Consider the following 16,100-nt stretch of genomic DNA (forward strand, 5'->3'; position numbering starts at 1 on the left):
CCGAAGAGGTGGGTTACTACGTCTTCTGATATCAGATGTCTTCTGCTGTGAATTCCTCCTGAGCCCATAACGATTCTCCTCATCAAGAGGGACATGCGGTTAAGGGCACGAACCAAAAGACAAACCCAAAATGCTTAGTAAATGATTGCAAACAGAAACATAAGTTTTACTGCAATTTACTTACATTTCCCACCATCCCACCATTGCTCCAGAGAGGTGAAATAGCATCAAATAGATCTGTTGGAGACACTATGGTATGAATAACAAAGAGCTCGTTGCATCACTGGACTGGTGTATCCTTTTTTTCCTTTTACACCATACAGAAGAATCCGTACTTTAATATTAAGTGTTAAGACGTGGTTTTGTTTTGTATGTTTTAAACCGAGTGGTGTATTGACTTACATGACCCCTTCTGATAGGATCTTTGTTTTTCAGGTTGCTGTTTGGGCTAACGATGGGGACGCAGTGTTCATCAGGGAATTCACTCTGATTCGACGAGACCATCTTGCAGAAGAGCCGCTCCACGATAGCAGCCAAAAACCAGAAGACCCTGTAAGTGCCTGATCAGAAAACACTGCACTCATTGTTGAACTCCACCAGCACGCTTTTTTCAAACTCCCTCCCCCCCACACCCCCACCTCTGTTTTTATAACTTTAAATAAGAAATAAATTGAGGTGTCAGATAAAACTAAATCAGCCAATAAATCTATTGCAGTATGTTTACGTAATGCACCGTACAAGAGGAGTGAAAAATCCACCATATTACACCTCAGTAATGAATACAAGTGAATGATGATCGTGGGACATTGGGAGTGAAGGGCGGGCTGACCTGGCTTGATGTGAAACAGGGCAACCCATGCAAACAGGCGCACAGTGGCGCACTTAACACATTCAAGGTTGGGGTGGCTTTTTTTTTTTCTCTGTCATCACCTTTTGATGAGACATGAGTCCTGGCCGTAGCAGTTTTTCTTAAGCCGATCTCTCACCCAGATGTTTTATCTAATTGGGTGGAAGGGAGGGTAGAGCTGCCGTTGTCACACAATTCGACGTCCAGCTCGTCTATCTCATCATTCCTTTGCGATGGGATTGGTCCTGGCGCAATTCCATGTTCAATTCTGTTCAAATATATCAGAGGTTTTTTGGACAGTATTTCATTATCACTAACAGGAATGTTGTCTTGAGGTGATTCTTTTTCTGTTTGCTGTGAGGACATGACTCAGATTTTTCTGGTTTACATGCACTATATTTCCCACATATCTGTCCTCCTCCGTCAGATGAAAGGTGAAAAGTCCTTCCGGCACAACTTTCACAAGCCTCCACGCTTGAGCGAATGACCCTTTTGACTTGACATATAGAATATTCAGCAGCCCTCTACACCCGTTGAACACCGATCAAATATAGTGACATTTCTTTTGAAACCGATGATCTGCTTGAACTTGCCATCACACTTTAAAGCACGATCATGAGGGCTTACTTGAACATTCACATGTGCAGGGTAGCCTTACAGATCAGTGGTGGCGGGGAGAGGTCATTTTCAGTTTCATTAGAGATCATTCTGGAGGGAAACTTTTTATTTATTTATTAAGTGTAATATTCATGATGACTTTGCCCTACCTAGTATTTTAAAGTGACATATATTTGATACTGTTCGGTTCCATCTTTGCTTTTTACATGCTCTTTGATATCCCAAAGGCAGACTTAATGGAAAAACCATTTAAAAACTATCAGAAGTCAAGAATGTAAATGGCGTGGTACATGCTTATAGTACTGTAGTTAGAAACCACAAACAGCTATCTTTACAGCATTTGGATTTCATACTGTAACCAAGCAGCAGTGTGATTTATGATGCACTGACCTCAAGCACATTTTTGAATGTGCATCAGTGAATGGTTTTCAAACCAAACGACATTTATACATCCACTCCCACATACTGTATTTGTGCCATCCAGGCCTCAGTTGCTCTTTATGTGTTTCATAATAGTATAGTGGGTTGATTTATTTTTTGCTATCAACATACAGGTGCAAATAATGTGCCTCTCATTCACCTTTATTGTAAAATAAAGGAAGAGTTCAACATTTTGGTAGATTAATTTCTTTGCTTTCTTTCCAAACTTGAGATGAGAAGAGCTAGAGCCAGAAGACAGTTAGCTTAGCTTAGCATAAGGATTTGTTAAAACAACCAGCTGATGGTTGTAGCCCTATATTTAAAAAACATATATGAGAGTGGTATCATTCTTTTATCTATAGTAACTCTCTGCCAAAAATGCAATAAATGAGTTTCCCCAAAAAAAATCACATTATTTAATTAATGAGCTTTAGAGGTGTTGGAATTTTGGAGAGAGCCAGGCTGGCTATTTGCCCCTACATCCAATCTTTATGCTAAGTGAAGCTAATTGCCTCCTGGCTCTACCTCCACACTTAATTCACAGGCATGAATGTGGTATCAATCATGTCATCTAACTCTCAGCAAGAAAAGTAATAAGCATGTTTCTCAAAATGTAGAACCATTCATTTAAACCACTGTTGGCTTAAATGTCTAGCTTTAAGAAAGAACTTATGCACTTTATTTCAACCATGAAATAGTTGTAACCACTTCTCCCTTGATCACTGTTGCCTGTAATATTCACGTTTGTCTCTGTTGGACAGAAGCATGACAGAATGCTGCCCTTTGACCTTTTAAATATGATGCCATGATAATAAAGAACAAATTAAGGATACTGTCAGTATCTAGGATGACTCTTACAGAATGTTAAGGGTCAGAACCTTAAACTGGATGTAACCGCCTTCAAGTTTTCTCTCCCATTAATTTGAACCGCAGGACAGGTTAAAAAGTGGTTTCTTAAATGGAATTGTGGTCCTTTGCTACATGTATGATGCTAACATGTCTTCAGATGGGGAGCCTACAGACTCCCAGGAGCCGCACTTGTGATTCCTTTCAGCACTCAGTCGATTTTGGTCTCGGTACGCCTGTAGCGCTTTTATGTGTTGGATCTTGGTTCAATATTAAGCTTGATTCCAAGCCAAGACAAACGCTGCTTAATTAGCAAGCAACCCAGGAGGCGGATCTCAGACTCCAAAGTGTATTCGCTTTCTCTAGTTTAACTTTCATGAGTATGTGCCAGGGTCGGTTGGTGGGCAATAGGACTGACCTCCCCAGCACCCTTTACCCTATCGCTCAAGAGGGCCACAGATGAATTGTTCTCTCAGAAGGAAAGTGTTTTTTCTGGCAGCCTCAGCACGAGCTACTTCGATGGAATAGAGCTGTCTTAAACAGCTTAGGCCTAACATACCTTTGTAAATGAACCGATATTTATTATGTGATGTCAGGCATGTGCTGTAGAGCTTCAACAATGTCAGCATTCATAAACAAATATCAAGTAAGTTTATTAGGTTGAGAGGTTCCTGAATCAATGTGTGCGGGGGGTCTGATGGCTATAATGTTGGCTGCCGAGTCTGAGAAAGTCTTTTTTTTCCCCTCTGTAACATGACTGAATGAGTAGGACTGTGAAGATAAACAGAAAAGCTGGTCTTAAATCTCTCTGTGACTATTCCCACTCATTGTTTGGCCATGAATGAATTTTTCCAGCAGCTTTGAGAACAGCAACTAACTCAAAACCTTCAAAATATGTAAAAAAAAAAAAAAAAAAAAAGTATTGTTACTTGTTCAGCTTTGTTTAACTGCAGTGAGATAACTAACCTGTTACTGATATCTCTGTACAATTTCAAACTATAAAGGTTAAAGTGGAGTTTGAAAGCCGATGTTGGCTTTCAAACTTGAGATTTACAGTAAGTTTCTGTTCCAAGGTGATGCACAGCTGACGGGTACTACTCAACCTGGAGTTGATTGACGGAGAAAGAGAATAAGAAAAGAAAACGAAGAACAAGTATGGTCAACTTCATATCTTTGTCAGAATGTGAAATTGAGAGTTGGGATAGAAGAGAGAGAAACGGCCTTCGGGGAAAAAAAGAAAAGCCGATTTGAAAAGGGACTCACCACACGGTTTTCTCCTCAGCTGGCTGCTGTCTAGACGGCAAATGTGATCATCCTGTCAACAGACAACTTTAACTTTACTGAAAGGTGATCCGTCATTTACCAAGTTGTGTGTGTGTGTGTGTGTGTGTGTGTGTGTGTGTGTGTGTGCAGTATGTGTCAGTTTCTAGTTGTATTTGTGTTTATAGTGACGTTTCTCACCAGTAGTACTGACTAAAGTAACTGTATGTAATGTCATGCTTTTTTACCTTGATCAGTTGTTGGAATTATAAACTATTGATTAGTGCAGCTGTAATGTAAAAAAGAAAAAGCATTTGTTCAAGTACTTGGAGCGGATATACTAATTATTTTTTCACTTTCGAAAAACATTGGGACTAGGGCATTTGTGCTGCATTAAAGTGGTGTAGGAATAATCGGAAAAATGAGTTCCCAATCATTTTTCTTTGTTGTCATGCGAATACTGGGAAACCCATCGTCTTTGTAGCATCCATGTTGTTTCAACATTAAGACTTAAAGCTCATAAGCACACAGAAGTCGGAAGAACGACTTCCATACTTGGGAAATGGGACCATCCGAGGAACACGTGAATGCACCATTGGCCCTGGCGTAGGTCTGCGCTCTGAGTGCCATTCTAGTTACTACTTGTGTTTTCTAAACAGCTGAGTAATTAAAAGTAAAGAAGGTGGACATACAAACTACAAACAGTAGACTTACAGTAGAGTTAATTCTGTAAACCAGCCTACGCTACAATGAGGGTCAGGATCATTGATTGCTGCTCTTGGTCACACGTTGTGTTACCCACACCACTAAAGGCCAGGATATTATGGGTTGTGACCGTTAAGTGTCTGGTAATGACAATCATTAGAGCCCCACTTTGCAGCAATGACTTGAGGCCCAGTGTAAGGACACTTCCACTCTGCCTGTCTTCACATGTTTCATGGAATGGCGGTTATGTTGCACTTTTCTCCCTCTCGTCTTTCTGTTAGATGTCAGATGTTTTGCTAGACGTCCCTTTCTCTCTGCCCTCTGCCTCTCTCACTTCATCACATGCCAAGCAAGTCAGGCCTTAATGTTTTTACATGCTCAATTGCCCCTAAGGCAGTAACAGTCTGGGGCATTTATTTTCCTTTTTTTTTTTTTTTTTTTTTAAACCTTCAGGGTGAAGAAGTGCCTTTTGGCAGGGTGTCAGGGTTCGGAGTAGTTGAGGTTGGGCGAGCAGGGCCAAGGGCCAAGGGCTAGCCGGGATGGCAAGCAGGGGGGAGCACTCAGTGGCCGGGGCAGCAGCAGCTCGTAGAGGGAGAGTCCCATCGCTCAGCTGCATGCCTTCTTGGCAGCTGTGTTTTGCATGTAGCGCCAGGTGGAAAGGGCAACTGTCTTGCACAATTAAACACTTAATTTGTCTTCATTATAAGGATGGGCATGTTAGTTTTGTCAGGCTGAGAGGATGTTTAGGTTTAATTTTTTTTTTCCACTACGTGCTGTGCCCCCTGGTGTTAACACAACTTCAAGTTAAAGCTTTAGGGGATTACTGAGTTCTTAATGTTGTATAAGACTTACTTTTAGCCAGTGTATGTAACATTTATAGCCTTAAAGGTACCCTGTGGAGTTTTTGTCCACTAGTAGCGCTTTCAAGTAAAGTTTGAAAGAGTGGGTCCCAGTTCTGCACGTGCACAAGGACGCACATGCACAAACATACACAAACATACTGAGTGTACATTATTCCACAGATGACAGTTTGTGGCTTTAACATGCTTAGAACTAGAAGGGCACTCAGAGACCGCAGACCTCTGCCAAGGCCATGCCCTCTCTGTGTTTCTCAGTATGGCTATGTTCAGAAACTAGTGTAATCGGGCGAAACTCGAGTAAAGATAATTACCTCATCTGAAGAGTCCGTCATAGATTTTTTTTTATCCTCCGTGTCCTCCCTTGGCTACAAGCAACTGTGTGATCACAGAAGGCTTGTATCATGTGGATGCACCACAGAATAGAATTCCTCATGGGGGTGGCAGAAACTACGCACTATAGCTTTAACGAAGCGAAAGTGAAAAATAATTTGTGTATCCAACCTGTGATTTGAATCTGCTCCAAAATGTAATGGGCTCTTCCTTGGCATATGCTACGTCACCCTTCCACCAAGTTTCAGGGAAATCGAGTCAGTAGTTTTTCCGGAATCCTGCTGACAAGCAGACAAACAAACCAAACTTAAAACATGACTTCCTTGGCGGAGTTAAGAAATATAGCAATGAGCCAATCAAGGCAAGGATAAAGAAGACTGCTAGTAAGGAGAGGACATGTATGTAAACCATGTAGGTTTTGAATTTTCCAAAACAATCGTCTGTGAAAATGTTATATGAGGAAGGAAATGTACTCAAGCCAGTTCACTTAAAACATTTATTCAGCCACAGAGCAAAAAATATTATAGCTACTCCTATATTTGTATCAACTCTGGGGGCAATAAAGTTAAAATATGAGGCTAATGATTCGGTAAGGACAGCCACTCTGTCGTTCAAATCAAGCCAAGTTTCTGTAAGGAACATGACATCTAATTTATGACTAGTAATCAGGTCATTGATTAGTAAAGACTTTAGGTATATTAATTAATGGACAACCATTCTGGTCTTCCCGTTTTCCATTAATTCCTGATAATGGACACCTCGTCGAGCATTAAACCTTACATATCTCACCAATACATTAAATGCAGGAACACTAAAAACATATTTTAATACTGCTCCCCCTCATCTCTACCCACTGTTAATAAAATGTACAGTATGTCCCATCAAATCTTTATGATATCATTGTTTGCGCTCATATTAATTCATTTTCAGAGTTGTTTTCTTTAGAGAAATCAAATTCTTTGGATCTGTCCTCATTGCATGCGATTGACTCGTTTGTTTATTAGAAACACTGCCTCTACACGATGCCGCTCATGCTGTAGTTGAATTGGAAAACCTTACTTCCAAACAGCGAGTTAATAACGGCTTTCGTGATGCCAGTTAGCCATGAATGCCAGTGTTTGTTTCTGTGTAGCCAGCTATCTGAAAGATACCCTGACTCTGGTGAAATTAGCTTGTGAGACAGGCCTGGACAACACTTTTTTGCATTAGAAATGATGTCCATTTTGCGTTTAAAGGACTAAACAGGCAAGCAGTGAATAAGAAGACATTTGCCTTCCTGACTTGTGCGCTTTGGCTGTCTCACTGGTGTTTGGCACATGCGAGTGCTGTTTGGAGGCTCGGTCCCAGCACTCTTGAAGAAAGTGCTGAGTGCTGGTGAATGTGGTGTAAAGCCACGTGGCTTTGGACTGGAGATCTTTCTCTCACCCCTGTGTTTGTTCCATCAACATATGTGTTCAGTAAAGCCTTGGCCGTCACAGTGCCACATCAAATGTCTCCCCACACTTGATGTGGTGTCACACCAGTGCACTGTGGGTACTAGAGTGGTGCTGCTGAGGTAATACCACCAGAGAACAAGACCTCACCACAATACCCACATAACAAATGTGGGTGTGTGTAAATGCATGCAGCCAGTAGTGTGTCTGTTGCTGGCTACCGTTGCACGCACACTCCCATCTGCAGAGACTCTTGCACAGTGAACCCTCATGTAATCCCATAGTTGTTTGTATTTGCATGCTGACATGTGCTGTGCAATACGGGAATCCATATGTGATTCCTGGGCCTTTTTTAGAATTCAACACTATCACATGTCGCCTCGCACATGCACAGCATCCAAAACTATGTCTTTGATTAATGGTTAACCCCCTTCCTATCGTCCTCACACTCTTCTCTCCTCACCTCCTGCAGTATCTGCTCCTCCTCTGCGTGTGAAGGCACGCACACATTTTCTGGGCAAGTGATTGATTTCTAATTGTTTACATTTCACTCCCTGTTGCAGATGTTTGTATTCGACTCCACGTTCGGCATGCGTTTACGCAGGCATGCACAGACACAAACAGAGACCCACTTGTACAATAGGGACGTGTTGATGCCAAAAAGTTTCATCCAGGAATTTTTGGATGTCTTAGCTCTGGGTTTTGGCACTGCATGTACTACAGTAATTGCCTCCAAGTGGCAATTGTTACTGTTACTGTTAAGCCTCATTTTTATTATTTTTTTTTGTGTGTTTTTGGGCACATGGGCAAGATCAGCCAAGGCCTTTGCCATGAATGCGGTTTCATTCTGGTTGAATAAGAGGTTCATAAGAGAAATTCAATTTTGCTAAAGAAAATTGCAGCCAAGCAATAACATCTAAATCTAATGAGTTCTCGTTCTGGGTGGGAGTCCCCTACCCAAACTTTTGGACTTCAGAGCTGTTTATAAAAAGTCAACAGTCAAGGACAAGTTGTTTTTGTGGTTCTTGACTTGAAATAAACTGACTCACTCCATGGTGGCAGTTCCTAACTTTAGTGGCACTCCAATGTAAGCTTATATGTGGGGTGTTCATAGTGGGCTCAGGCAGCTTGCAGTATGTAGCCAATATCCAGTGTAAGCAACAGTGTTATCCTGAGTTACAGCGGTAATAAGCTACTGCTGAAGGATCCCTGCCACCCATGCGGAGCAGAGTTTAGGTTAAGCCGTGGGCAAGGTGCAACCCAAAACGGATCCCTGTCTTTGATGTGGGCTCTAATGGCTCTGCGTGGTCGTGGTTGGGCATGTACACTACAGTAGCAGAACAAACATACACATCTCCCAGTTTTCCTATCTGGGAAGCCATGCGCTGGGTTTGCTCTCCGTAGTATTTCCCTGCTACAGTATATCCAATTACTGGAACGCAGAGTTGCAATTTAAAGGTTACAGATTAGATCCCTGAAAGAGTCTGTGTCAGTCAACTGTCAAAGCCCTGATTCAGGATCCTATTAAACTGTAGTGGTGTTTTGTGCTAGTCCTTTTTGTTTAGGACATTAATAGCACCATAGCTCAGAAAATACCTCAAGTCAAATTGTACATTATATCTAAACAAGTTAAAATATAACTGAAAAAAAGGTGTTTCGAATATGTAAAACCAAAGATGGCACATATTTATTTTAGAGCTTCAACGATTTGTCAATGAATTGATTGAAGGAAAATTAACCTGCAACTATTTTAAGAAATTATTAACTGTTTGAACCATTTTTAAACAAAAATGCACCTTCCAAATACTCACATGTGTGTATTTGCTTCTTTTCTTTGTCATATATGGAAGTGAAATTACATATATTTAGGTTTTGAACAGTTGGTCCGAGGAAAAAAAGAGTAATTTAAAGGCATCACTTTGGGCTCTGTGAACTCATGATTTATTTGTTTAGGCATTTCATAGACCAAAAGAGTCCTTCAGAAAAATTGGCCGAACAAAAATAGTTAAAATATTGCAGCAATGATGCAAGAATTTGGGTGACATCAAACTATTCAAATGTGAAAGTAAGTATTTTCTGTTACTACGTCTTGTTGCCTTTCACATGCTATCCTAAACGTTATCCCATTGTAGTGCAAATGAGGGGAATATTATAACAACATAATGGACTTTGTGCCTGAGAGAGGCTGTAACAGTCAAGCAACAGATTCTTAAAAAGGGTCTACATTTTCAACATTTGTCCAACACGGCATTTTTTTTTTCAGCTTTTGCAGCATTATAATCATCAACAGTGTCCTTCACCTTACTCGGTAGAAGTCGTTTTGGACGACAGCTAAAGTTTTGTTTCCAAAATGTAATTTAAACCTTGTACTCCTGCAGAACATAAAACAGTGGAGCTTGTCTGTTGTCTGTGTATTCTTGAAGGATTTTAAGACCTTTATAGGCCGGTACTTAACTCGACATCTCTGGTTGCTTACAGCATATTGAAAGAAGGTTTTGATCTACACAGTGGCAAAGTGGGGGTCTCCCTCTGGTGCATGCTGAGAACCCATCACTGCAAACTGGTGTAAGTCCTCTGAGCGTAAACATGAGAAAATCAAGACCATGAAGTATGTGTGCGTGTGTAGACACACACACACACACACACACACACACACACACACACACACACACACACACACACACACACACACACACACACACACACACACACACACGTGCAAACTCATACCCTGCTGCACACACTCACAGACAGTTTTCGCTCTCCGGGAGCCCTGGGAGGGAATGTAATCTGTTCACAAACCACAAAATTGAAAAATGACCCTGACACTCTTCCAAGCTGAAAAGTGAACAGTGCTTGCAACACAAGAAGGCATACTCACACCAAATCTTTATACAACACGGAGGTAAGCCTTTGATTTCAAGTAACACTCACAGTAATTTAAGGATCTCTGTAGGTTGCAGCTAAGGATTCATGTGAGTCTCTCACGCACTCTCAGGTTGTCTCATGTTCACACGCACACTCTAAACTTCTGCAGGGCATAAAGCAGTGGAGCTTGCCAGTCTGTAAATTGTATTCTTTAAGGATTGTATGGTCCTTGGCGTGTGCTTAACTCCTCATCTCTGGTAGCTTATTGAAAAATTGAAAGGACACAAACACACACATTTTTTCTACTTCGCTTAGGGGAGAAGACAGAAGATGGATGTCAAAAAAACGTTATTCAAGAATCCCTATAGGAGTCCAATATTCAGGGGTGTTTCAGGGCAAGGTTAAAATAACTAGCAATAATGACAATGAGATATAACATATCCCTTTCGACTCCTCTTTATGTTAGGATTGCTTGACTGAAGGCCTGTTGAAAAGATTTAAGGGAGAGGATTACTGCTAATTAAGCTGAGTTTGTGTTGTCTGATTACAAAACTACAGCTGTTCTAACCGATCCAAAGTACACAAAGACCTCTGCCAAACAAAGTCGAAGCAACCAAAGGAAAAATTGAGTTATTGACGGGGCACTATTCCCAGCAGCGCAGATGAGTAATGCACATGATGTGTTTAAAGGATATTCAGTGTCTCCTAATCAGCAGTATGCCTTTTTATTATAAACGTTTCGTAAACATCTCGTATAAGCAGAGGAAGCTTGTTTTAGATGACATGGCCTTGTGGTCTTCCACAGATACATGCTACCCTCGCCATTGTACAACAACTCCACTGTGGTTGGGGTTTAATTGGTCTTGCTTCTGAGTGCTGATGCATGAGGTTTACCGATGCTCTCGGGTTGATTGTGAGCACGGCCCGTTCTCTGATTCAAACACGAGCGTAGAAACCACGGAGGCTTCGAGAAACCGGGCCTTTTTTCATTTATCCGGCAGCGTGGTATTAATTCCAGAGATGCTTCCCAGATGCACGCAATGGACACTGAATTTGGAGAAGCTGATATTTTAAGCACAGCAAAAGTGGTCCAAACCTATGTGTGATGCCAAAGTGATTTTAAAGGATCAGGATTTAAGCGTGCGTGTGTTTTTTCTTTTTTCCTAACCAACTTTATGAACCGGTAAAACGTTGGTATAAGTTTCATTATGCTTTTTGCCAATTACGTTGTGTTTTTCCTTTTCAATATTCTTTAAGCCGTAACAATTTGTGGTCTGTTCAAAAGTAAAAATAGATACAGACCTTTTACAAAAAAACATATCTAGAAGTCCTGTATCGACCATCATCTGGTGCTTTTTAAGGATGTGCATCCTCCCACAACACGCGTGCAAACTTCCTGGATTCCTTCACCCCCCACACATTCCCCGACCCAAATCACAATGACAGGTGACCCAGCGGAGCATTGAAGCTTCTAGATTTATGAGCCTGTAGCGCACGGTGAAGGTCCCGCGATGAAAACCTTGCCTGGAGGCCTCGGGCCGGGAGCCAGGGTGTTAGTTGACTAAAGACAACTATTCGTGTTTCATTGTCCCCCGATGAAACGTCCGCATTTTGTTGTTATACGCTGTGTCTGTGAAGACAGTCTGTCCGTGATTTATGATATTAATCTTCGCATCGTTGTGGAGCCAATTGTGAATGTCTGCGGTAACAATATAAAGCCATCAATCACTTGATCACTTGACTGAAGAAATCATGCATATTGCACAGAAAGTGCACATCTCTATTCAGTTAGAAAAAAAAATAGGAGAAACCATATTTTCAGCTCGTTCCTACTGACCCCTCCAATATTAAGCACAGTTCTATTTCCTACGTTAAGAATGCACTGTATACTGTTAGGTTATGATTTGTGGCGCCTTGGGTTTTACAGGTTGAACCACAAGCAAACGAGCAGCATTTCTCACAATCAGCTTTTCTGAATGACCTCACTGGGATAATGATAGGGGGATGAGGTACAGTAGAGGAGCTGCTCTTATACCCCATCTTTCACTGGTTTGCTGTAGATGATGGAGTGATGGGTGGGAGGTGGAAGTGGTGATGATGAGGGAGAGGTTTTAAAGCCTGGCGCTGTTTTGCCCTCAATTGTATGGCGGCACGCTGCAATAGACACCAATTAGGGGGAGGCGTAGAGTGAAGCCCTTCTAGATGAGCTCAGCCTGTGGCTCCTGTCTGACACACACACACACACACACACACACACACACACACACACACACACACACACACACACACACACATACATACATATATGAATGTTCTTAGTACATCTATGTTTGCGAGAAGAATTTGATGACGATGACATAGCAAGTAGTGTTTGTCTATACAGTACCAGCTAATGATTTAAAATGTGTGTACATCTATGTGTTATGTTTGGATATGTCAGCTCGGTCTATGGGAGGGAGTAAGGATTTATTTTAACACCCTCCTTATTTTGTGTCTGATGCCAGAAGCTATGGGTTTATGTAAACCTCTGCCACACTTGAGTGGCCTTGGACCACCCCAAACACTCCAGACAAGCCTTGTCTTTCTTCTGCTGCACCGTGTGTGTGTGTGTGTGTGTGTGTGTGTGTGTGTGTGTGTGTGTGTGTGTGTGTGTGTGTGTGTGTGTGTGTGTGTGTGTGTGTGTGTGTGTGTGTGTGTGTGTGTGTGTGTGTGTGTGTGTGTGTGTGTGTGTGTGTGTGTGTGTGTGTGTGTGTGTGTGTGTGTGTGTGTGTGTGTGTGTGCGTGTGAGAATTGAAACTGATATTTGGAGCTCAGACTTTGGTGATCTTTTCTCAAGGGTTTTTTGTACCTATACAAACTACCCTATTCCTGAAATATATTAATGTATATTTCATTGGTCGGACCCAGTAATGGATGTCTTTTCTCTTGCCTTCCTCTGACCTCTCAGTAAAGGTCTTATTTTTTTTTTTATTTTTTTTTTTAGAAACTGCTATTCAGTCAGCCTGTCCTAACAACCTGTTGAAACGCTTTTGAGATGGGCTTCAAAGGGACTTGTAGTTTTGTCTCTCTGACACAAGATGCTGCTCTTGAGCTTTAAAGGCTGCAAACGGAAAACATTTCAGGTATTGAGAAGTCAGTGCTTCTCTCTCTCTCTCATAATTAATTGGTATGTCTATAAGAAAATGTATTTACACACATTTTTACTGTATCTGTCCCTTTCTTATACTTGTGAATCTAGATAGAAAGAAGTAATGCTGGGTATTATTATGGGCAGCATGCTCATGGATTTTCTTTTCCTCTCCATCTCCTCTCCTGCTGTTCAGTTTTACTGTCTAAGCAACAGCTGCCTGTATGGTAACGGTGCAAACACCTCTCTGGTAGGGAGTTCACTACAGTAGCATATTTAGACAGCTGTAAGCCCAAAAGCTCCTGTGAAAACAGGGTAGATTTTTTTTTTTTTTTTATGTGGGAGCGGGATGGGATGGGGGTGCAGTGATCCATTGCAGCTCTCTTCCTGTGCGGTTACTCTTCAGTCATGCATCCAAATGTTTCCTCTCCCTCTCCATCACCTGGGCAAGCTCTGACTTGACACTAACCTTAAGGAGGACACATGAGGTTTCTTTCCATGAGCGTGCGCTTGCCGATTTTTGTTTTGTAAACTGTGAAAGAGAAACTCGATGTAATTTCCACATTTAAACAGAACTATAAAGGAACATAGCCCAAGGCGTGAGTTTTGCAATATAAACTTTTCTCAAAGTGTATTTAAGGGAATGATGTATTACTTGGAATGCTAACAGAGTCTCGATTACACACACACACACACACACACACACACACACACACACACACACACACACACACACACACACACACACACACACACACACACACACACACACACACACACACAGTTTCGCATCTCTTTGTTATTCCTTTTCTTTTACTCTTACACACACACAACACATTACCCGCAATACCCTCAGATACAGGCTCCCATGACGAGCAGCAACATATCATCATTGCACAAGTCCTGTTATTCCATATCGTGTATAATTTGACATTTCCCTGTGCAATCACTACCCACAGACTTCAAGACGTGGACATCTTTTCAGTTTCATGTGCTGTACATGACCGTCATGTAGGCCGTATCATAAAACTGCTCACTAAACAGTTGAAGTGTTTGAAATATTTGCACATCCAGCAGATATGGAGCACCATTATCATTCGTTTGAAGTCGTGTTTGCTGCCACCTGAGTTCAATTTTCACTCTCTTTTTAGCTCCATTTTTGGTCTCCACCAACCCATGAGGGAAATATGTGGCTCTTTAAATGCTAAATGTTCCACTATGTTCACCAGCTAGTCGCTAACTTTGTCTATCCACCTTTAAGTGCTGGGCGGGTAGCAAACAATGTGTTTTTAGATCTTTTTTTTGCTGAATACAGCTGCCTGCAGCGGCCAAAAACAACAGCATGAGAGCGGTGAGAGTCAATCAAAACAGTAAAGTTGCTGCACAACAATGAGCTAAAAGATGCTAAAACCTTGAGTGTGGGTTTTCATAAAAAAAAAAAAAATGTCAACCTCATGGTTGCAGTTGAGAAAAAATGAGGAGATCACAATATTGGTAGGATTCATCCTTTGGGGACCATGAATTTCATGGCAATCCATCCAATAGGTGTTGACAAATTTCAGTGTGGATTATAGAATATTGATTATAGCCGCTTTACACACCACTGACTGGTATGACATCACACCAAGGATGTGACAGACATACACAGACAGACATTAATTATTTCCCCTCGCAGCTCTCAGTACAGCATTCAGTTGGCGAGGATGCGGCTACTGTTTCGTTTCTGGTTACATACAGAGTAGTGATGTCAGCTATTTTCGTTTGCCATTATCTTGTGGTCATACTTTTTAACTTGGCATTGCGTTGCTACAACAGCCTCATGTCCTGTTTTTTTCTCTTGGCAAAGAGCAGCTTTAAAGCTACTCCTTGCTTTCGGGCAGGAGTCTGAGGGGAAATTTAGAAGTAAGGATGGGTAGTTTTTTGAGTTGTGTTTATCTTGAGGCTTTGGTGATAAACCATAATATGTGTCCCCTGTGGGCCATATTTCCTTATTGACCTATTAGTCAGCGCCTTGTATTTGATATGCCAGTGGTTTTGGAAAAGAAGGGCAGGACAGCGGGTGCGTGAGTGCTCTTTTCCATATAGGTCTGAGATCTGCTCAATGAGTTTCGACAGGCTGAGCTGAAATGCTGTCCAGTAAATTTTACACAAGATGGATGGAAAGAGAAAAGAAGACTTGATGGGGTGACAGTCTGAAAAAGAGAGAAAATGCAGATTAAACAGAAGTGTGTATGGTTGAAATGAGTCACTATATGTGCTCTTTTTCCACTCTTTCCTCACTGCTCATATCCCGAATGGCATTCAGTATCTGTCTCGCATTCACGTTCTTGTCTTTCCTGTTCATACTGTGCCAACAAAGAGTACTGAAGTCAGCCAAATGAATCAAATATCGGTTTATGATATATACACATCTAACACACATTCATATAGATAAATGTCATCATCCTCCATGTGCCTATTTGCAGTTTGTTGCATCTTCTATTTGTTTCTTAGCTGATTACAGAAGCATATGGGTGAGGAATTCTTGATTGCAGAGCGACACTGTGGCAGGCTGATGGATTGTTTCCTCTCTCTAAACGTGGGTGCTGCAGGACAAAGCCCAGTCGATGTGTTGAAGTGTGGCTGCTTAAAAGAGCTGTCGGCACTCCCAGCACCATGGCAAGTTATGGACAGAGAGGTGTATTGCATCAGAGCTTGTTATGTCATGTCTCAGTCATACAAGGGTTAATAAGAGTTTGCGCTTGTTGAAATTATGTCATTTCAAAGCCTGTGGTTGTATATCAACG

At 41.5% G+C, this 16,100-nt stretch overlaps 1 protein-coding gene across 3 annotated transcripts in view; it reads left to right on the forward strand.

Moving 5' to 3' along the window:
* Positions 1 to 16,100, forward strand: part of LOC120572184 (ADAMTS-like protein 1) — a 97,510-nt gene that overhangs the window by 35,462 nt on the left and 45,948 nt on the right. For all 3 annotated transcript variants that reach the window (XM_039821367.1, XM_039821363.1, XM_039821364.1), the window contains exon 2: positions 436 to 552. In XM_039821367.1, the coding sequence (XP_039677301.1) occupies positions 436 to 552 (117 nt within the window). The remainder of the gene's footprint in view (positions 1 to 435; positions 553 to 16,100) is intronic.

The sequence above is a fragment of the Perca fluviatilis genome, chromosome 14, assembly GCF_010015445.1.
Source record: "Perca fluviatilis chromosome 14, GENO_Pfluv_1.0, whole genome shotgun sequence".
In the NCBI taxonomy this organism is placed as follows: Eukaryota; Metazoa; Chordata; class Actinopteri; order Perciformes; family Percidae; genus Perca; species Perca fluviatilis.